This window comes from Poecile atricapillus, chromosome W (genome assembly GCF_030490865.1).
Source record: "Poecile atricapillus isolate bPoeAtr1 chromosome W, bPoeAtr1.hap1, whole genome shotgun sequence".
Taxonomy (NCBI): Eukaryota; Metazoa; Chordata; class Aves; order Passeriformes; family Paridae; genus Poecile; species Poecile atricapillus.
The window spans coordinates 47,394,510-47,417,322 of NC_081288.1; the positions used below are offsets into that span (position 1 = coordinate 47,394,510).

Consider the following 22,813-nt stretch of genomic DNA (forward strand, 5'->3'; position numbering starts at 1 on the left):
AACCTCTCTGTGTCCTTGCTTCTGTACTTAACCCCCTCCCCCCTTTTTTTTAAAATTTAGCTTTTAATATTTCATTATGTGTTTTTTTGCAGTTCTGCTTCTTTGACTAACTTCCATAATTCTTCATTTCATCTTTATGCCTGTCTCTATCCCTCTACCTCTAACAGTTGTAGCAAACAAAAAAAAATGCTATTTCCATGATTTCTGAGTTTTCTGATGCACTTGTATTTCTTTGTAATAGAAATGTACCTCTTGCTTTGATATACAGGGTTATATTTGCTCCTCACAAGATTCAAACTGATGCCATATGGGTAGAGGTCAAATGAATGACCGCAGCTTATTGCCCAAAGCCATTCAGGTAACATGAACACTACTAGAAATGCCTTAATCCCCTGCCCTATTGTCCTTTGCTCCTGCACAGCTAACCCATCTTGCTTGTGAAAATCAGTCTTGTGCCTAATACCTGTAGAGCTTCAGTAGTTTTTGAAGGAATAATGGCTGCTAAGTGTAAAAAGACATTCAACGGTCAGGCTTCACATTGACTGAACTGTTGGATTGTTTGGAAATTTACTTTTTGTTTCAGTTGAAAATCTGGGAAAAATGTGCCCCAGCTAGCACTGTTGTTTGTTCATGGCACTGACAGGAGTTACTGGAACATGTGTCAATCTAAACTAAGATTGTCAATTTTAAATTGTTATAAACTGTCGATCTTCAGGGAGAGATAGACTTTCAATGATTACCGTAGAAAGCTGGGGTTCCATTCTCACACTGAATACAAGGAAATTTAAACATGTTAAAATGAAATTTAAGAGAAGTAATTTTATTGCTTTTAAAATATTTGCATTTGAAGAAAATGTCTTTCTTAAAATACTAAAAATATACACATTTTTACAAAAATTGAGTCATGTTTGCTTTGAAGAGGTCTACAACAAAGCTTTGTGCTTGAATTGGGATCACTGGACCTTCGACTTCCCAGGTGCTTAGTGTTTCTGTTTATTTTTACAAAAAGTAATTTTGCAAAATTATAAACAAGTGAAACATCATATCAGAATCAGTGGGTATTTTCTTCTGTTTAATGAGGTAGTTTTGTACCTCAGGTAGTAATGAGGAATGAGGAAGCCCATTTGCTTCATCACCAACAACCACTTAAGTTGACTGGGAAGGAGATAACTTGCTGCACTCTGATAACTGACTCAACAAGTAAGATCCAAGGAATGGGAAAATTTTAATTTGCTGGAGAAAGCTAAGGCATGTACAACAATTGCTCCTCTCAATTTAATGTCTTGCTATTGTTTGTACATTTTATGCCAGTAAAATCAAAGCACTCATCCTTAAACTTTACTTTTGCTCTACTCTACTTTGCCCATGTGTGTTGTGCAACATCACATTTAGGGTACTGAAAAGAATCTTGTATCTTCGTGCTTCTGTGGTGGGCAGAATGGACCACTCTCCTCCCACCTCCTTTCTCACACCCAATTCTCAGAACTGGAGCTCTGCTTACCTATCATGATCAGTCTTCTCTGGTGTATGCAGTTTAAAATAAATAGTTTGAAATTCTTGCTTCTCGTTTGATTTCTTTAATATTCATGGTATTTGGAGACATAAGCTTTTTGTTTGCTTTCACTTTGCAGAACTCTCCAGATTTCAGATTATTTTTTCTTTCTTATAACTGTGCTTATCTGTGACCACACATAAAGAAAACAGCTTAATATCTGAGAGATGGAAGTCTTCTGACTTTTCAAGCAGAAATATGGTATTCCCAACAAGGCTCAATATTATCAAGATTATGATGGACACTAATACACACTGGAACAACCCAGGTATTCCTTCTACAATTCTGGACTCTGGGCAAGGGATGCATGATTTTATTCTAGCAGTGAAGGCTGTTTCAGTACTACGCAGCTTCACACAAGGCCTGATTAGCCCATTCCCTCATTTCAGGAAAAAAATATTCCAGTAAAACAGATAATCCACGCACTCCATACGAGGGATGCCAGGCTCCCAGAATGCTGGGACGAGCAGCTTTATGAAGTCTTTGTCCAGACAGAACAGCCTAAGCAGGGGACCTGGAGCTAGGACAATTCCTGTCTGCCGACACCGTGGTGTCAGGCTCTGCCTGGATATCCCCTTCCTTCGAAGCTGCGCGGGGAGACGGCTTCCCCCAGCGCTGCGGTGCAGGGGCGGGTGATCGGGGGTGCTGCGCTTGGGTGACACTGAATCTGTGGGACATTGACACCGCCGGATTTCACGGCACGGCCTCTGCCGTTCCCGGTGGGAAGGCGGCGTTGCCAAGCTTTTCAGAAGCCCGTAGTTTGGCTGGAGCGACACCTCTCGCGTGCGGTAACGCCGCCTTCACCGGGGCGGGGTGCGGCGGGACGGGGCCGAGCCCCCCAGGGCCGAGCCCCCCGGGGCCGCCCCTGCCCACGCCGCGGAGGGGGGGCTGCCCTCCGCCTTCGGGCGGCCGGTGCCCCGGGGGCGGGCCGGGCCCGGGCCCGCTCCGAACTGCGGGACGGCCCCGCCTGAGGGCAGCGGGCATCTCCGCGCCGCCCCGCCGGCCGCGGGGGCAGCGGCACGGGAGGCGGAGGCAGGGCCGGGAAGGGAAGGGCCGCCCTCGCCCACCCCGGCGGCGTTGAGCGAGCTGGGGGAGCGGAGGCGAGGGGCGGGAGGAGAGGGAGCCCGGCTTCCCGCGGGCGGTGCGGGGCCGCGGGGGCGGCGGGACACGAGGAGGGGCGCGGGCGCATGGAGGAGCGGCGCGGTGCGGGGCCGGCCCGGGCGGGCGGCGGGCGCTGAGGCGGCGGCGGCGGCACGGGGGCGCGGCGGGCACGGCGGCCGCGGAGCGAGCCATGCGGGGGGCGAGGCGGCTGGCGGCTCTGCTGTGCCCCCTCTCCCTGCTCGTCACCGCGGCGTGGGGAGTCCGCTTCCACCCCGGACAAGGTAAGCGACCGGCAACAAAGGCGGCGACCGGTCCGGGGGTCCTGGCCCTGTGGCGGGCGCCGTGCCCTCCGGGGCAGCCGCCGCTCCCTGGCGGGCAGGAGGAGGGAGCCGGCGAGCGGCGGGGCCGGGCGGCCGGCGCGGGGTCTCGCCGGGCGTGCTGGCCGCAGCCCCCCGACCCCCGGCTGTCACCGGAGCCCGGGCTGGCGCCGCCAGTGCCGTGCCAGGAGCCGTGCGGGTGCCAGAGAGGGGCTGCTGCCGCGTCAGGCTGAGCCTCCTGCCTTCTGTTACAGAGACCTTGGTGAAGCAGCTCTCCTCATATGAAATTATCACACCTGTCCGAGTGAATGAGTTTGGAGAAGTTTTCCCGCACACGCATCACTTCAGAAGGAGGAAAAGGAGCTTGGAGACACCGCTGGAGCCCGCTGCTTTCCGAACACATTACCAGCTCAGAGCATACGGGCAGGTCTTCCAGCTCAACCTGAGTGCTGATGCAGGCTTCGTTGCTGCTCAGTACACGGTGGTGCACGTCGGGGCCCCGCAGAAGCAGTCATCCCCTGACTTGCGCCACTGTTTCTATCGAGGGCATGTCAATGCCCAGGAGACGCACATGGCTGTCTTCAGCATCTGTGGTGGTTTGGTAAGCATGTTGGTCACTGCTTCCTGTCTCCATTCATATTCTCCTCCTTGAAAGAAATGTAGTGGGATGCCTTTGCTGGAGAGCTAAGCTAGAAATTCTTGGCATAGTTCCAAGTAGTTGGTCGTGAAATGTCTTGGCATCAGCAGTGTGTAGTCATGATGATACTTCTCTGGTGGCATATACAAATGCCGCTTTCAAAGGTTCTGTTGCTGGCCAGTAATGTAGTTGCTTGATGTAACTCCTGACACCAAGAACATTATAACAGAGGAAAAAGCATGCCTTAGAAATACAGTAAGCTATTGACTTGATAAAATGATGCTGTCAGTTGGCATCAGTTATGTGTTTGTAGCTTAACAGATATTGTGGTTGTGAGTGAGGAGTAATGGTAGTTGAGATGGTGAGAGAAGGTGTTGATCAGTTTCTTCCTCAATAGTGTAAAGGTATGTTATATATCCTAGTAAGTGTGCAGCAGTGCTCTCTAAAACAAATTTCTGCTAAAAGGGAGCAGGACATTTCCTAACTTCAGTGGAAGTGTGTCTGAAACACTTCTTAAGAATTGAATTGAGTAGACAAATCAAAACTGCAACGATGCACATTCTGTACTTATCCCTTGATATCATTTATTATGTCTTCCAAAGTGATAATGGAGAAATAATATCACACAACTGTCTTTGAAAACAGTTGTACTGTGTTGCTAAATTGTATAGTTTTGTGCCTAGAAACATGAAGACTGGTACTTTGTGCTTTACCATGTCACTACTTACTGAAGTGCCAAGGACAAGTTGTGTGACATGCACACTAGAAGTACAGCATTGTAAATATTACTGTGAATTTAAGTTGGGGTTATTCCATTTTTTTGCAGTCACTCAGGAAACTAAGGTTGCAAGACTCTTATTTTTGGGACCTCAAAATATAGCTTCATATACTAGGCTCTTTCTAGTAGCCTACACAAGATAGAATGCAATTGGTTACATTTAGGATGTATTTAGGATTTTTTAATGTGTATTAAAAGAAGGTAATACACAGGATAGAGAAGAGAACCAGAAATAACTGCTAATTGAGAGACCATCTCTTTCTTGTGCTTTTTGGATATTTGGTTATGTACCATTATGTCATTGGATTGAGGTGTATGGACATTGGATAGTCCTTGGAAATTAGTGGAGAAACAAGTATTTGAAAAGAGTAATTCTGTATTCATCCTAAGTTTTATCTATATATCTTGCTTTACAAACAACTGTCATTGGTTCTTGCCTACATTATCCAAAACCCAATTCAAAACTATACCAAATACCTTGATGGTTTACTAAGAGAGAGTATGTTTACTAAGAGAGGGAAAGATGAGGTATCAAAAATATGGTTGGTTTTGGTTTATTTCTTCCATGTTTCTTGTTTTAATAGATGCTCAAATGCCATGTCATTGAGAATAGTGGCATACTTTATACAGAGTAGATATGAGAAGTTCTAAGAATTTCTACGTTCATAACCTTTGCTGCCTGTTTGAATTTTATTTCTGTAAACTGTTGCTTTGCATTACTTGAAGGGACTATGTGCATTGAAAATAACTTTTCTGCATAACATGTACTTACTGCTGTTAAAAGTTGGCTTAGCTACCTTATTTATCCGTTCTCAAATTCTTCATCACAAGACCGTCTTCTTGCCTGCCATAAGCTGAACATCCCACTTCTTATTTCTCTTACCCCTTCTCCTTACTGATACATTACAGTATCATCATGTATTATATGGTCAGAAATCCCTGAGTGTCTTTAAATTAGGCCTTTGCCTCTTCTAGATGAGCTTTGTGAACTTTTCACTGCAGCTTCCAGCTGTGCTTCATGTCCTCAGTCATTGCCTGGCAGACAGAGTGCCCAGTCTGAGCCACCAGTGAAGACCTTTCTGTCTCACTGCTCTCAGGACTTTCTCTCACCTCTCATTTCACTTTCTGCCCAGGCAGATACAGCCTTGGAAGGTATGTAGCATAGCCAGTGTTGTCTTCTTTCCCCTCAGTGGTGGAGGTTTTGAGAAGAGGAAGCAGGGCCTCCATGGGTGCTATTGCACTTCTGTGGGATATGCCTGTAGTTTTCCACGGAGGGATTGTATGGTGGTCAGAGCCAGCTGGTTGCCTGTAACTGCACAGAGTGTCCTCCAACCTGACTTAGAACCTTCAAGCTAATGTTCTTCCTCATCCTCATGGATTCAAAGCAAATGCTTTCTGTTTTGTGTGACTACCAAAGGAGAAAACTTTCTGGAGTTTAGAGAAGAATGAATGTGAAAAGAAGGACCAGGTGGAATTGTCCTGTTAGATCTTGTCCTCCCTGAATGCATTCCCTATTCCTAGATGGGACCACTCTCAAAAATTAGTAAAAAGATGTTTTTATCCTCAAAGTTTTTAAAATTTCATGGGTTTGTGCATTCAACAAATGTACCAGCAAAAATACATTAGTCAGCTATTGCTCTTTTAATGAACAGTGCCGTGCTTCATGAGTGCATCCAAACATTTAACATCTGACTGCTGCTGAGGTAAGATACTAATTATTGGGAGCAAGCAAGTAGAAACCAGGCTAATGACTTGGTAGCCTTGCATTATATTTATTTTAAGTAAAATCCTTTATTTTTGTAGGATCGATGAACTTTTCCTGCATGTGCTAAGAGCACCTACAACCCAGAGTACCCATGGAGCATCACTTAATGGCTTCTGACACCCTATATGCAGTTTTGTTGTATTACATTTCAGAGCAGGCCCTGGGTTCAGGGGTGCAAATGGCACAGGGAGGTTAGAAGGTCAGCAGGGAGTCTGGGGTAATTGCAAGGAGGGAGTGTATAATTAGGGAACTTTGGGATCCATCAAAGGCAGGAGGTCATTTGGAGTGATGGCCTGGGTGCCTGGCTGAACATCTGATCGCATACAGGGATATTTCTTGCATCTTTAGAGTAATTTTTGAGATTTCATGCTTCATTTCACCTTTTTTTCTTAAGTTCCATCTTTTTTACTTTTACTACATAAATCAGTTGCAGCTTCCTACAAACATAGGGAATGGGATCTGCTGAGGATATGCCTGGATGCATATAGACTAAAGACACCTTACGAATGATATGCAGACAGCAAAATCAAGGAGGTAAAACCCCAAATAGTTAAAAATAATTTAACTATAGAGAACATGTGACTTACGAGTTTAATGACAAATGCAAGCTAACACCAGTGAATGAAGTGTCTTATAAATGATGATAGGTCTGTTATTTTACCTAGAATGCACCTTCAATTACTAGCAGGACCCATCTAAAGAAAGGAGCTTTTTTTGGTTGGTTTTTTTTTTGGTTTCTTTTTCATGATCCATGAGTGAATGCTATAGGAACAGTTTGTTTAGTCTTTTGAGAAGCCTGGTATTTTTTCTCAGGGGTTAGGAGGATGTTGGCTGATGCTGAGGATAGTTAAAATAATTATTTGTGAGCTAGTGTTTTATGTGACTGCTGTGAGAGAGGAAAAGGAAAGAAAGAAGGAAAAAATACATTCTTTTGGGTGTCTGATGTCTCGTGTAGACCAATTTCACATGCTCACTGATGGGCAAAAGTTAGGAGTGGAAAAGGACACATGAATCTCTTCTTGCATGGATTTGCCACCTGTCAGCTTCCTGCAGTCCAGGAAGGCAGGACCACTTTGTTCTAATGTAGCTTTGGACTGTGACAAGTTTTTTCTTCAGCAACTCAAGGAAGCCCTTTGGTAATGCTCCCTTACTGCACATCACACTTTCTCTTGTCTGGAGAATGGCAGGAGTATGAGCCTAAGTGTGGATCTTTGTAATCCTCAGTACAGGAGGTTGTGTTTGTTTTTTATTGATACGGGTCAGCAAATCACATTTCTGGGAGGTTTTGAAAACAGCTCTGTCTGCTGCTAAGAATGGGTAAAGTGGCTCCTTTTAAGGAAAAGTAAGCAGTCCTGGAATTTGTCTTAAAAAACTGATTTTTAATTGTTTGGTTAATAACCCTAACAATCCAAAGCCCAACAATTTGCTAGAAACTGCTGCTAGTGTAGCTAGCATCTAGTTTCTTGTGGAGATCTAGTGCAGGTAACAAACTCCGGATATCTGCTCCCTGGTTTTGTGGACCTTAGTACCAACAACCTCAATGAGTGAAACAACATTGTTTTTTCCAAGAAACTTCAACACTTGTAACTGGAAAATATGCTTGCCTTGATGTAATTCAATGCTTTAACTTCTAAGCTGTCACTTAAAAAATGTTGCTTTCTAAATCTGAAAGGCAGGATAGTTTCAGCATTCTGGTCACATTTATAATGCTATGAGCATCCATGAGGCACATACTGGATTTCATATTTTTTTTATCTTAATATACTGAGTCCATCATAAGCTAGTCCAACAATCTTATTAAAATGTCAAGTCAAGGCAATTGATTCTTGCTTGAGCGAGCAAAATCTTACTGCTACTGGCTGGATGATGTTAAGACTTCCACTTAGTACTTCTGGTTTCTCCTGTCCTACGTATATAAGGTATATAAGGTGAGACTCTGGCTCTGGATCTACAAGACAATTTAGACAAATTCAGCAAAAAGACAATTTAATTTCCCCCTACAGCTGTTTTAAAAACCTGGAAACTTCTCCAGAGTGTTTTCCTCAGGCTCTTTGCATCTCAACTTTTCCTGGAAATATTTCCACAAGTGCCGTACCTTCGCACATGGGCCAGAACAGATCAGCAAATACAGGCAGTAATTGCAGTTGTAAACTGAGAAGATATGTAGAGTTGTGGATTGTGCAGCTGAAGGTCTGTGACAGAAGATGTTTTATCAAAAGCAGTAGGACCTAAGTATGTGTCTACCTGTTCACCAGCAAAATTCTGCAGGAATTGTCCTCTGGATAATAGACTGGGTGTGCCTAACATTTTATATCAAGGGTGCTCAGCCACTGATGGCCTGCCTTCTGCCCATGCCGTGTGTCTAGTGGCCTTTCCTTGGTGGATACTTGGGCACATTCTTTGCCCATATGTTTGCCAAATAAATTGTTGTGATGGCTACAGCTTGCTGTCAACTGCTGCATTTATTGTTCGGATCTGTGTGACCCAGGTGAATTTGATGGTGGCTCTGGGCAGCCAAAGGAACTTTGATTTGCTTTTATCTGTGGATATATATGCACACACACATGTTCATTAAACTTTGAGGAAGTATACAGAAAGTTTTGTGTAGGGGAAGGCAGAGTACACAACATATGGCCCTTTGCTGTCACTAAGCTAAATTACTGGTGTGCAAATAAGTGTGTGGGGGGGATGGTGGTTGTGTGTTTTCTTTTTTTGTCTGAACTTAATGCTTCCAATCCCAGGTGGCAGTGAACAGTTAGCTGTCATGGATCTCAGGAAACTTTGTACTCTTTGGGAATAGATAGGCTTCCCATACGAGATAGTGTATCTACAATAGCCTCTCAATTCTCATTCCGTTTCAGACATACCCTCATGTAGAAAATGGCAAGATTAAGGTAGCAAAACCAGACACTGAGAACAGTTAATACCTTCTGGGAATGCACATATTGACAGAAGTACTCAAGATAGCTTACTATGTGGCTGACTAAGGAGAAAATCTAACCATAGCTTGTGTGCTCTTGAGTGATAACTGCCTGTGATGGTGCCTGTGAGGTCAAAAGGAATGTATGGAGCTATTCATCTCCCAGTGAGAGAAAAAGGTGGTTCTGCATCTACTTAAAAACATCAAAACTAGGAGGTTCTCTTTAAACACAGATAAGTTGCAAATGTAAATTTGCTTGACATTTTCTGAGACAGGCAAGATGATATGATGGAGTTTCCTCCAAGATAAAGTGTACAGATCCCCTAGGTCTGTGTTCTGTCAGAATACTTAGCTTGATCATAGTTTAGGTGTTAAAACTAAATCCCCTAAAACTCAAAAATAAAAGCCAACAACCCACTCCCTCCCAAAGTGATCCCCAAACAAACAAGAAAATCCATTTATGTTTATATACATTTTGTTTTGCCAATTTCAACAGATATTGTGAGATAACTGCTTTTCTGTAATGGAATCTTAATGGAATCTCCATGTATACATCTATTTAAAAAGTTGTTATGTATATTTTTAGTTGACTCGTCTAGCTTGTTCACTTTGAATTGTATATAAGGTAAAAATAAATAAATAAAACACTCCTCTCTTTTCCTTCTACTTCAATGAATCTTGTTAACTTCCATGAACCAGTGCTCTTTCCAGGTGGCTCTAAGATATATTTTTTTTAATAATCTTGCAAGTTTTCTGCTATTTAGCCCCTCTGTTTTTGCTAAAAATTTTATTGAGAAACTCCTGATTATTGGTAAAGTGTGGTCTAAACCTACAAATAGGTAAAATCCCTTTAAGCATTTACATGGAATTTAAATTTCAATCTGGAATTAAGAAATTTTATCTAACCAATTCTTAGGTGACTTTCAGACCAGTACACTTCCATCCATAGGTGAATGCCCCATCAGTTCTTTTAATGGTGTGATTATAGTCAGCCCATGGAATCTTAACATCACGGAATTTGTGACATGTAGTTAGATCCCTATAACAAACTTAAAGCATTTTATTCTCTAAGAAATTCAAAAGTAATGTTGCCTTCAATCACTTTTAAAAACATATTTTACCAGAAAACATTTGTTACTAGATATTTCTTCCCTGGTGCTTAGCTCACGTTATTATTTTTTATTTTCTTACTATTTTCTTATTTCTATTTTATTTGCTCTGATCTTAACACATCAGCTTGAACTGCTGTCTTTTATTGTGTTTCTAGCTGAATTTTCTTCTAGTAGGAATACTTTGTCCAGATGTTGGCAGCATACTATGTCCTGTAATACTTTTTTCTTTAATTAAGCAATGCTTCTTAAGTCTTTCATCATAAAATATTGTAACAGTGAAGCAGGAAGAAAAAGGGGGAGGGATTCTTACATGATTCATGAGCTTTGAATAAACAAAAGGGGAGGGATAGTAAAGGGGAAGAGAAAAATATGAAAGGAAGGGAGTTTGACTGTTAAAGTGCTCATGCTGTAAACTACTTGCAGGTTTTTAAGTGAGTTAAGAAGCCATTCTTTAAGAGCATGAGAAGTATTTGAGTGCAGGAGTGGAGCTTACCTGGGAGGGAGTCTGTCAGTTTAGAGTCAAGTTTTCCAGAGCTTTGGTTCTTTTAGAGTTTTTATGAAACGGTTCCAATTGTGCTGTCGAACATATTAATTCCTCATTTCTGAAATCTGCTATATATCCCTTATGTTTTCCATGTGTTCTGCAAACTTTATAGACAAAGATGTAATTTGTATATGGGCATGTTACATTCTTTAACCATAATTTTGCTATATTTACTTGTATAACTCTTGCAGTAGAGTTAATATTGGTAGAGACTATACAGTTTTAAGACACTTAACCACTAAGTCATACCATATAGTGAGTAGCTGTGTTGATCCCTTGAACCTTGATTTAATCTAAAGTGTCTAAATCATCCATAATATTTTAAATCCAAAAAACAAATTGTCATTCTCATGTGGGTTTTCTCATAAATTTTCTCAAATCTATGCATATGCATAGTTCTGGGTAGCACTCCTTCTTTGGACCACTTATTTATGATGTGCAAGAGACTGTTTACAATTTTGTACTCTGAAGAGATCTTTCAAATGTACATTTATCTCTTTAGCTGAAGAACAGAAATAGAATGTTTCAGTCAGATTTCTTGTTAGATGATTTGAGAGGCATCTGTAGATGATAAATAAATCCAGTTAATTTCTGATTTAATTTCCTGCAAATGCTTAGGCTCCTGTTTTAGCAGCCTGCCTCTGTACATCTAAGTGACTTTATTTCATTTTACCAAAAGTATTCTTCATTTGGATCTCACAGCTCTTTTCTTTGTGTGTCCAAGATGCTGCAATAGCTCCACTTATATCAGCAGAATCTGTCACCACATGAAGTATCACTTTCCTGACTGGAAAACTGTAAACAGAGAGTGTAACTGGTGACTGAATTTTTGTAGATGTGTTAGGAAAATGAGGAGCAAACCATGTGTTTTCATGGCGGATTTAGAGGATTGTAATGGGTGGCTACAAATTCAACATCTTTGGCTTTGAATGACAAATATCAAATACCTTTCTTAAGATGGAGCACTGCTTGCATTTCCTAAATTTTGCTCTTTCTCACATACAACATGGTGAATTCAGCTGAGACAGATGTGCAAAAATTTATCATAGACTACTAGTAGGAGGCCTTAATAAGTACTCAGTGGTAGTAATTGCTTCTTTACATTGTTGCAGAAGAGAGAATTCATTGTAGAAAGAATGAAAGCTTTTTGCATTATAGATTTTTACTCAGCTATTTCTTCCGTATCTAAACAGGCCATTGGTCCTGGGATACTGTGTGAGAATCAGTGGGCCAAAGAGTGAGTAAAAGGAAGTTTGACAGCTTGACTCCATTTTTCTAAAATGGTTGTCCCAAGTATCTGTAAAGGTGGACTCTCAAGTCTTAAGGACATGATTGCACCATCTTGTGTTAATCTTTTGATTTAAAAAAGCTAAGAATGATTCTGAGGTCATGAATCATAATGTAGGATTCTGCCCTTCCAGCTGTCTGTCCTAACATTTTGGCCTGTAAATTTGCAATCTGTTATTGTGAAGTTTTGAAGTAAGGAGACTCAGTCAAAAACATTCATCTTCATGTCTGGGGGTTTTTATTTTTTGGGGGATTTGGTTTTTGGAGGCTTTTTTTTTTTTTTTAAGATTGAAATAATAGAAAAAGAATATAGCTTTGTTCTTGCAGTTAATATTCTCCAGTGGAAGTCTGATATTCTGGAAGTTTAGTTTAGAATGTAGTATGAACTCTTTCCTTATTAGTTCTGGGGTATTGTTCTTAGAATGGGTGTTGTAACTGAAACCATTCCTTTGTAAAATCTGAATGTCTGTTTGCTGGAAAAGCCCTTGAAGAAACAAACTCAGATTATCTGCTCCACCTGTTTGAAAGAATAGGAGGGAAGTAAAATGTGTTTGTGGGAAATAAAGCAGGAACAGTAAAGTTCTTGCTTAAACCTAGAAGAACTTACTTTAAATATCTATTATATGGAAATATGGGGTTTGGTATATCAGGAGAAAAGAATTAATTAGCATGTTAGTGCTGACAAATAGTATTCGGCCAGATTTATGATTTTTTTTTACTGGGACTTTAATAATATATATAATAAAACATAAATCTTAACAAGAATTGATGCTTTGTCCCTGAGTGACAGGCTGTTGTCTGTCCCTGTCATTTGCCCAAAAGACTATTAGACATTTAAGTTAGACATTTAATACTAACTGACAAGCTGTGGCATGTCTGTTTTCCTGAAGCCCTTTCCAGGCTGTTCTTGGTACGCTCGATCTGCTGTCCTCTACAAATTACATGCCCTGGAAACACTGGATGTGAGAAGGCTAAATTGAATGTATAAAGGATCTAGCATGAAGAGTACTTGTAAAGAATTTAAATGAAACTGAGGGAGAAAAGTGCTTCTGTGAGTTAGATTTAAACAGTCTTGAAATGAAAATACTATTTAGATGTGCCTTTTTTCATTCTGCAGCAAAGTTAGTGCAGAGGATTCATCCACAATGTGTTGACAATAGCTCTAATAATGTTATGTATCAGGCCAGGTTGCAGATGGGCTTCAGGTCTGTGTCAGATTAACAGACTGTTATGGATTGACACCTGATATCTGCTTAGAAGGATCCCAAATTCAAGGGGAGATTATAATTCCAATACAATACCCTGGACACGAAAGTAGTCTGCAGCGTTTTTTAATAGACTTAGTAGGTTGTTTGAAAAAGCCCTGTTTTTGCTTCTGTTCTCATTTATCCTGCTCTGCCAGTCTCTCTATAACCCTGAGTTTCAAGGCTGACATGAACATTTAATCTCTTAAACCGTATTATGTAGATTATTGCTATTGTCTTATTGGTCAATTTTATGCCCTACTGGTAAAATATTTATCAGGATGCAGTCTACCTACTCACTTGATGTGCTTAATTGGCTGGAGCAAGGAAGTTGCTAAGAAGTTTGAAAATAATTTGATGAAATTCTTGCATGTTTTTTCCTCCTCACAGTCTCCTGAGGTGGAGTATTTAAGCCATAGGAAATTATGAATTCGGTTAGAAGTGCAGTGAGAAAGAGGAGTCTGCTTTAGGATTTCATAATTGAAAGGATTATGGGGCAGGGAGCTGGGGGAAAGTAGCTTAATTTTTGTTCTTTGTGTATGTGCCAGTGCTTTTGTTAGTAATCAAGTTACTGTGATTCCCATTACATAGTTACTCATGTGTGTCTGTGGTGGGGACAGGGGGTGTTTTGGGGGAATGAAGGAGAAAAGCATTTTAATGGTGTCAACTTAGAATTTCTGATGCTCCAGTCAAAAATCTTCAAAAAGAGTATTATGTTAACACTGTTTCTAATCTATGGGAAAAATGCAATTTTAGAAGAAAAATATTATATAAATTATGTTAAGGACAGAAGGCAACAAATCAGTCCAGAATATGGACGGCAGTCAAATTCTGAAGTTCTTGATGGCTTCTTCTCTACTTTGCAGAGGTCCCAACTGGTCCTGCTTGCTTATACCTAGTTTCTCTTTATTTTTGTGATCTCCTTTGTTTCGTAGCTCTTATAGTAATTACCTTTGATACATTGTCAGTATGCAAGTTACTGAGTTATTCTGGGGGGGCAAGTCCCTGAAAGCAAAATTCTCTTGCCCTACCTTCCAGGTTTCACTGGAGTTTACCCCATCTTGTGTGCATGTGTATGATCGTTAACCTCAAAATATCATAAAGAGCTTTTATTTCAGTGAGAATTATCTTTACATCAGTACTTTCAGTGGAAAATATTTCAATTACTTCTCATATTTTCAGATGGGCACCTTCAAGGCACATGATGGTGAATACATTTTAGAACCTCTGATGAGAGCGGATGGCGGTGAACATGAAGATGAACATAACAAACCACATCTTATATACAGGCATGATGAACTTAAAAAAGAGTATCAGAAATCTCATAAACCTTGTGAAGTTTCAGGTATAGTCATATTAAATTTCATTGTGCCTTTTTCAAATGTCAGATATTTTAAAAAAATAAAAGCAAGACTTTGTTTAATAAATAATTTTTCTCCAGAGTGTGCCATTAGAACCTACACATTTCTTTCACTTAGGTTTGTCAGCTGTTCCTTTTGTTTTGTGACAGTGACAAATTCCAAAGTAGGACAGAATGTGCATATAAAAAAAACCACATTATATTGGAAGAACTTTGGTGTGGATTTGCTTTAACACCAACATTGTCCCATGTGTAAACAGTAGATCCACAGGAGTTGTTGTGTATATTCACAAAAGACAATGAACTTACTGCAAGTCTAGCAGATAATAAATGACATCTTTCTTTTTTAATAATGGAAGTATTTAATATTACCCATTAATTTTTTATAATCTGATCTTGTCCATGATTGTAAATGTTTGTCCTTATGATTATTAAAATAATCTTGAGGAATATCTATGTAAATGGTTAAAAATATAAAGATAAAAAAAGAAAAAAACATACATGACTAGTGATATTTATACCTTTTTTCAAATGATAAATAATATGTACTGAACCAAATTAGAGGTCTTTCAGATTGTTTTGTCTTTTTTTTCTTTAATCTAAAGTTAGTGTGACAAAAAGTCTTCAAGCATTCAAGAACATAGTCTTGAGGAATATCTATGTAAATGGTTAAAAATATAAAGATAAAAAAAGAAAAAAACATACATGACTAGTGATATTTATTTTGGAAAATTCTTGTAACATATTTAATACTTGAAAACATTATTTTGAGAATTCTGCTTTTCTGTAGATACTAAAACCAGAAAATAACCATTACATCAGGCAAAAGAACATTTGTGTTTTTACATTTCTGTCCTTATGAATAAGAGATACATCTCCTTTAATGCTAGTCTTGCTTGGTTATTCGTATCCTTTCTTTGCAGAGGAACAACTATCACTACTTGGAATCATGAGGGTTTCTCTAGTAAGGGAACCTTAACAGTGGATATAGAGGAACATAGCATTCAATACATATTTTTAGTTTGATATTGGGCCATGATAATTCTAAAATTGTCTACCAAATCTTTTCTTCATTTTGTACTGTTTTCTTCTAAAAGAAATTTGCCAATAAAAAAAAAATTGTAACTCTGATACATGCCTTACTCAGGTCAGGATAGGATATTTACTGCATTTCCTCAGTCCATAAGTTCTGTTTCCTTAATACGTGGGAGTTTAACAGAATTTGCCAGAATATGTTTGGGTAAATCAGATAGCTGTTACTTACCCACTTGTTGATTTCTGGTGTTTGTAAACTGAATTAATTTGATTTTTTCTTGATTTGTTTGGTCCATAAATTTAAATCATGCTTTAAATATGTGTTATTTCCCATTTTGCCAATACTCTGGAATCTTAGACATCTTCTGTGTCTAGTAAATCTAGTAAAGACTGTGTACATGAAATTGCTTCAGCCAATTTTCTTCAGTGCATCCAACTCAATCAATCTGAACACATAAAGTGTATGTTGATACTCTTGAACTAGTTCCTTTTCAGAGCCATTCCCTGCTCTCTCCCCTCATTATTGTTAATGCTAATGGTTTCACAATTTGTATAGCTTTATTTTGTGATTGATTTTTAAACAATTGCTCAGTAGAGTGCTTGCTGTTGTCTCTTCTGATTTTCTTTCTGGCCATATTGTACCCTAACTTTAAGGAAGACTGACTATGGATCTGTCAAAAGTAGCTTAAAGTTTACACATGAGGGATCTTCCCTTGAATAATGGAATGCATAGATTTAAATCCTCCCAAGCTGAGGGTGACAGAAGTGTGATCTCTGAATTCTTGGGTCAGTGCTGTAGTCACTAAGTCATCAGAATAAAATGATTCAGAGACATATCCTTTGGCTGCTACTGTTTAAGAGAGAAATCTAATTTCCAGAAAGACAGTGGATGTGTCTTCTGAAGGAGCTGGAGTGCCCAGTTAGCTGCTTAAGTTCTAGAGGGTAGTGAGAATTCAGATATGCTTCTCCATTATTTTTTATGTGAGCTAAGATGGCTCTGGTAAAGGCATTGGTTTTTCTGTATGAGGCATCAGAAGCCTCTGATGGCTGGACTGTACAGTGTGATTGGAAGTACTACAGTACTGAGTTTGGAGATATCTGAGTAGATTGTGTATTTCCTTTAGAGCCTAATTCTACATAATGAATATTTACAAAACTGTTGAAGAGGTCACTTAAGGTTTTTGATGTGTACTTGCTTCTGAAGTTAAACTCCATATTTATTTAAATATAATGTTATGTGAATTTGAAAGTTAGTAGGGACTTGAATTCAGGAGTTGGACCTAGTTTGTTTTTATTTGTTCTGCTCGTGCCAAAAGTTTGCATGTAAAAATGTGTTTTGTTTAGCTAACTTGTGTCCTTTGTTGTACTGACTAAGCTGTAGGGCTTATCTCCTTTCAGCCTTCCTGTTTGGATTATACTACATTCTAGGGACTGTGTTATATTGCTGTCTCTTAACTAATTTGTAACAAATAATCCATTTATGATAGAGCTGTTTAAAACTATACATCTCATTTGATGTTCCTATTACAGTCTTTTTAATTCTTGCACAGTTTCACTTGGAAATAAGATCATACATATAAGTTTTTCTATTTTGGGCATCCTTTTGCCTTTTTACTATTTAGCAACTGCATTCAACAGTAAATCTTTTTTTTTTTACTTTACAGAGAAAGAGTTGAAGAAGAGCACTTTATTACATCCAACCTTCAGCAGTTTAAATGAAGAGAGCAGCATTTTACAGAAGTCTCTCAATTTAGAGTATACTTTAAATAACCTCTCTGTAGAGGATGGTGGCAATCCACATTCCAGGAAAAAACGTTTTCTTTCCTATCCAAGATATGTAGAAGTGATGGTCACAGCTGACTCCAAAATGGTTCGTCACCATGGGCAGAATTTACAGCACTATGTACTAATATTGATGTCAATAGTAAGTAAGTTCTTAAGTATAAGGAATTTTAATTATTTCTGTTCAGTTGTTTTCTTTTCTGCAACTTTCCTGTCTTCTGGTTTGATCCAAATCTGTATAAGAAGAGATTACATAAACATGCATAAAAATTTGGGTCAAAATTTAAAAATATGTGTCTTTTCAGTTTAATGCAGTGCAGGGTGTGTCGGTGAAATGATGGGACCCATTTCCTGAATTTCTATTGCTTTAGAAGAATTCTTAAGCTTCAGGGACCAAAAAATTCAGATTAATTACAGCAGACAGATGTTAAAATGGCATTGTAAAAAAAAAAAAAAACAAACAAAAAAACAAAGCATGGTTATAGTAATCCTAGTTTTTCAATTTTTCAAGAAACTTCAGATTTATATGGGTCAGTCTTTGAGTTGGCATCATTTATTTATGAACTTTATGTGGTAAATTCTTTCCTGAATCAAAAGTTACTACTTGTATTGATTCAGAATACAGTACAGTAAGCTCTAAAATCAAAAGTTTTACCATGACATCGGTTGAACCATCTGTTAGGAAAAGGCATGCTAACATATTCTGCCTTGTAATTATTTCTAGATTTCAGTCCTTGCATCTACTCAAGAAGATTAATTTATATGAAACTGCATCTAACTTGGGGGCTAGCAAATTAAAGCACCTATCATATAAGTATCTATAGAGACATCTGCTTTTTATATGGCTATTAACTTGACCAGTTACAGACATCTGCTTTTGGATGAACAGAATAACACTCTAGTTTTCACAGTGATTAATTTGATTCATAGAAGTGCCCCATGCCGTTTAAGATGTTGTAGGACATCTGAGGTGGCCTCAGCTACTGCTTCACCAAGCTGTGTGGATCCTGTAAATCGTGTTGTATCTGCCTATAACCTATAGTGTGTGAAGGGACAGTTAGACAACTGAGCTGAATTCTGCTCGCTCTAATATCCACATCTCCAGCTAAAGACTGTAGAGGTGTTGCCATCTAATACACAGATGGTAGGCACCTAAATTTAGAGCATGAGAATTTAGAACATGGAGTTTCCTTTAATTATTTTGTAATAAAAATAATGTTAAGGGAGATTAGCATATATTTTTGTAAGTCTTCTGAAATTTTCTACTTATAGTGGTGTGAAAGTATGAAAGTTCATGTATTATCAGAAAAAATCCATACTGAAAGTTGTTTTTTCTCTTATAGTACAGACTCAAAACAATTGATCCCTAAGATACTATTTTATTATAGTTACTTCCTTTATTAAAGATGTGTACTAAGAAACAAAGTTAAGTAGTAAAGACATTACTTTAAAATAGAAACTGTTTTTTAAAGAACTTTGCAATAAGATGAAATGGAACATTTATTTTATCTTTTTCATCAGGTCTTGTTGTGTTTATAGGTAATGTAATTCCTGATGGTATTTTTTAAGAAGACTTTATTCCTGCATCTATAGATGTACCGTCAAGTACTATTCCTTAGAATGCAATATTTGTCTTTTTACTTACACAATTGGACTTCTAGGTTAATAAGATAAGCATTGTATAATTGCCATTATAGAGAATCTATATATGAACTGTTTTTAAGATCTAGTATTTAACATACACTATATGTTCACTGTATTAGTGAAAGAATAACAGTTCTTTTCTAAAAAAACTTGTCATTTCTTTCTTATGCTTTTCTATCTGTACTGTAAAACGAGGGTTTTACACTAATTACTGGTTTTGGGTAATAGCATTCAATAAGCCACTACATCTTTAATGTCAGTTTAATATCTCTGAATACCACTGTAGGTGGTGTAGGTGGTAATACCTATTGCTTGCATCTGTTGGCAGCTCAATTCCACATATATATATATGCAGAAGGTTATCTTGAAACAGAAAATTCTTAATACATTATTTCTAGTAATTTTGAGCTTTTTTAAATGCAGATGTAAAAAATATAAATTCAGATCTTAATTTTCAAAGATTTTCTTTACAGTTTAGTTAATTCTATGCACTCTTCCTTCCTCCACTCCTATTTCCCCCACAGAATACATATCCCAACTCATATCCCTTCTCCTTGAAGCATTTCAGCAATGGCTTTGAATCACAGAGCAATTGGAAGTCATCTGATCCAACCCACTCCTGACATATATATGATTTTTCAAACAAATAATGTGTATGAATATACAGTCTTCAGTCACTTCTCCGTAACAGTTATTTTTCAGTAAACTAGTAAAACAAAAGTGAAGAATAGGAAAACAAATGACTCCCATTTTTTTGCTATGTAATCTGCATTAGAATTTATCAGTATGCTGGTTGGTTATTTCTTGACCCACAGCCTCTTAGAACCATTTTTAGCCTTATTTGATTGCCTGTTAAGGAAAGAAATGAAACCATTAAATTTTATCCTTTCTGCCGTTATACAGATAGCTTCAATTATTAACTTTTACTGGTACTTGTGTCTGGTCAAGCAACTTCTGTTATGGGAAATTGTCAGGTTGCTGGCATTTTAGAGTGAATCAAGCATCATACTTCACTCTTGTAATAATTCTGAAATTTTTAAGGTTATTCAATTCTGGCTTGGATTTTAAAGAAACCAAAAAAACTTTAAGCATATAAATCACATTACATTTTAATGAAACTTAGACATCAAGCTCCCAGAAGAACCTTTGAAATCCTGGCCCATTTTTCTTTTATTTTCTTTGAGGCTTTTTTTAGCATCAACAAAGCCACCAAAGTAAACTTACTGCTGTTTTATGAGTGGAAAATAAGAACTGAAATATACTGCTAAATATTTTTAGGGTTTTAAGTGTCTTGTCACTCATCCAATTCAACCTGAAAAGGCTTAGCTCTCAGCATGCAAGTAATCCCATTGAACTGGAACTGGAATGCATTTTCTCTTTCCTTTAAAACTGCATAAATGTTGGCAATATGAGTATTCACATTACTTACATTATATATTGGAAATACTCATTCTGAATGAAATATGTACTTCAAGATAGAAAGAATACCTTTGCCACAGGATTTTTTGAAAAGCTTTATTGTATTTCAACACAAAGAGTGGCATTATTTAATGTGAAATGACAAATAAAACAATAAGAATACTATAATTGCTTTACCTGCCCTGTTTCTTCTTGTTCCTCCAAGCATTGTATTGGCAGAGCAGGCAGTAGGCACTGTTTTAACAGATTTAGTAACTGGAGGACGTTATGTTAGACTGTGTTCTGAAAGTTCAAAGCCCCAAGCATGAAGGCATGATCTTAGCAACTGAATTAATTCATTAAGACACTGGAGTTTGCTATAAAATTCAAAACCACCTGAAATTTGGTTCCATTTAATATTTTGAGTTACTGTCCTCATTTTCTGAATCAAGGACATGATTGACGTCTATTTAAGTACTGCTTGTATAGTTTGTTTGGTAGTAAAAAATCTACTTGGTCTGCTCTTAGTCTGCTTGCAGCAAAAATTTTGTAATCTTGCCTTTCTGAAAAGAAATCATGACATGTAAGACACCTGTGGTAGGAAAATGGTGGCCAGCTCAGACTGTGAACTCGGCTGGCTGCCTACTCATGTGAGTGCTAAAGTGGAGCATGGGAGGGTGGCAGCCATGCAGTCAAGGAGAGGATTGACACAGCATCAATTTAGATCATTTAACTGGCAGTGAGACTGTGAAACCATAAAGTGGTGTTATATCATGATAACACAGTACTATTATAATATGGTGTTAAAAGCTTGTGCTTTTGATTTTCATTAAGACAAAAACTTGAGTGAAGTTTTACACCTACCATCTTTTACTGATGTATGAAATGGAAAGTAGTGAGTAGTAGGTCTTAAAAGCAAAAGATTTTTCTAGTTAGAGTCTTGTTTATACTTTTATTTTCCATTGTCATCATCAGCATTGATCATGAAGTATTTTCTGTATGGAAGGACTGTGTACCAATGTACCCTATCTTTAAAACCAGACAAATTATTTTATCTTAATATATATGGAGTGAATTTAAAGACTGTTTTAATACTTTCTTTGAAGTTCATACTATACAATAGTTAGCAGTTCATCTTTCCAGAACATACTGGGACAACATAGATGCATTCTAGCTTTAAAAATATTTGGCATTACTGATTTTGCCTATAGCCATCATTTAAAAATAAGCAGTAGATCTAAATAGTTTGTAGGTTAATAATTTAATTTGTATGACTACCATCTGAAAGGCAATGAATATAGTTACATTCAAAAATTAGAGGTGAATATATTGTTCATTGTATCTGTTCCTTAGAATCTCAGTGGTCTATTTTTCCCTATTCTCATTCAGATCATTGTATTAGTCTTAAAGCTACAAAAATGTTCAGTGCTTTTTATCTCTCATCTATCAGTAAAATCTAGAAGGCCATCACAAGGCATATTTTTCTTGGCATAAGCCAAGAAAATACCTTATTATGTTTCTTCTGTGTATATAAAACCCCATGATGTTGTGTATTTGGTGTGGTTAAAATGAAAGTGCGTATTTGTTTATGCACCAATGAATATACATAGCTGGAAACAATTATTTTCAAAGTATCTTTCATATAAATTCTCTGGGCTGGCCTTCTTACTTATCTTGACATATGGGTATCTGTAGGAGTATAAAAGCCTACTGTTTTAATTGTGACTCTCCTTGTATTGCAGCTCCAGGGTGCCTGTATATTAAATGTCATGATGATATCTCACTACATCTTGAGGCCTACCAACTAATACAGAAGTCTTAGTGTGCCCAAGAAGGCCAGTGGCATCCTGTCTTGTATGAGAAATGGTGTGGCCAGCAGCACCTGGGCAGGGGTTGTTCTCTTGTACTCAGCACTGGTGAGGTCACACCTTGAATGCTGTGGCCAGTTCTGGGCCCTTAACTCCAAGACTGAGGTCCTGGAGCATGGCCAGAGAAAGGCAACAAGTCTGATGAAGGGTCTGTAGCACAAGTCATATGAGGAGTGGCTGAGGGAGCTGGGAGTATTTAACCTGGAAAAAAGGATGGTTGGGCGAACCTTACCACTGTGTACATCTACCTGTCAGGAGACTGTAGTGAGTTTGGGGTCAGTTACTCACTCCCAAGTAACAAGTGAAAGACCAGAGAAAATTGTTTCAAGCCGCACCAGGAAGGTTTAGAAAAAATTATGTCATGGTGAGGGTTGTGAAGCATTGTAACAGGCTGCCCTGGGTAGCAGAGGAGTCACCATCCCTGGAGGTAAGCAAAAAGATGTGCATATATGGTGCTTAGGGGTTGGTT

At 38.4% G+C, this 22,813-nt stretch overlaps 1 protein-coding gene across 1 annotated transcript in view; it reads left to right on the top strand.

Moving 5' to 3' along the window:
* Nucleotides 1-2,820: 2,820 nt before the first annotated feature.
* LOC131592255 (A disintegrin and metalloproteinase with thrombospondin motifs 20-like) overlaps nt 2,821-22,813 on the top strand; it is an 83,906-nt gene continuing 63,913 nt past the window's right edge. The window contains exons 1-4 of the mRNA XM_058863652.1: nt 2,821-2,934; nt 3,225-3,571; nt 14,440-14,602; nt 17,317-17,576. Of these exons, the coding sequence (XP_058719635.1) occupies nt 2,844-2,934; nt 3,225-3,571; nt 14,440-14,602; nt 17,317-17,576 (861 nt within the window). The 5' untranslated portion in view covers nt 2,821-2,843. The remainder of the gene's footprint in view (nt 2,935-3,224; nt 3,572-14,439; nt 14,603-17,316; nt 17,577-22,813) is intronic.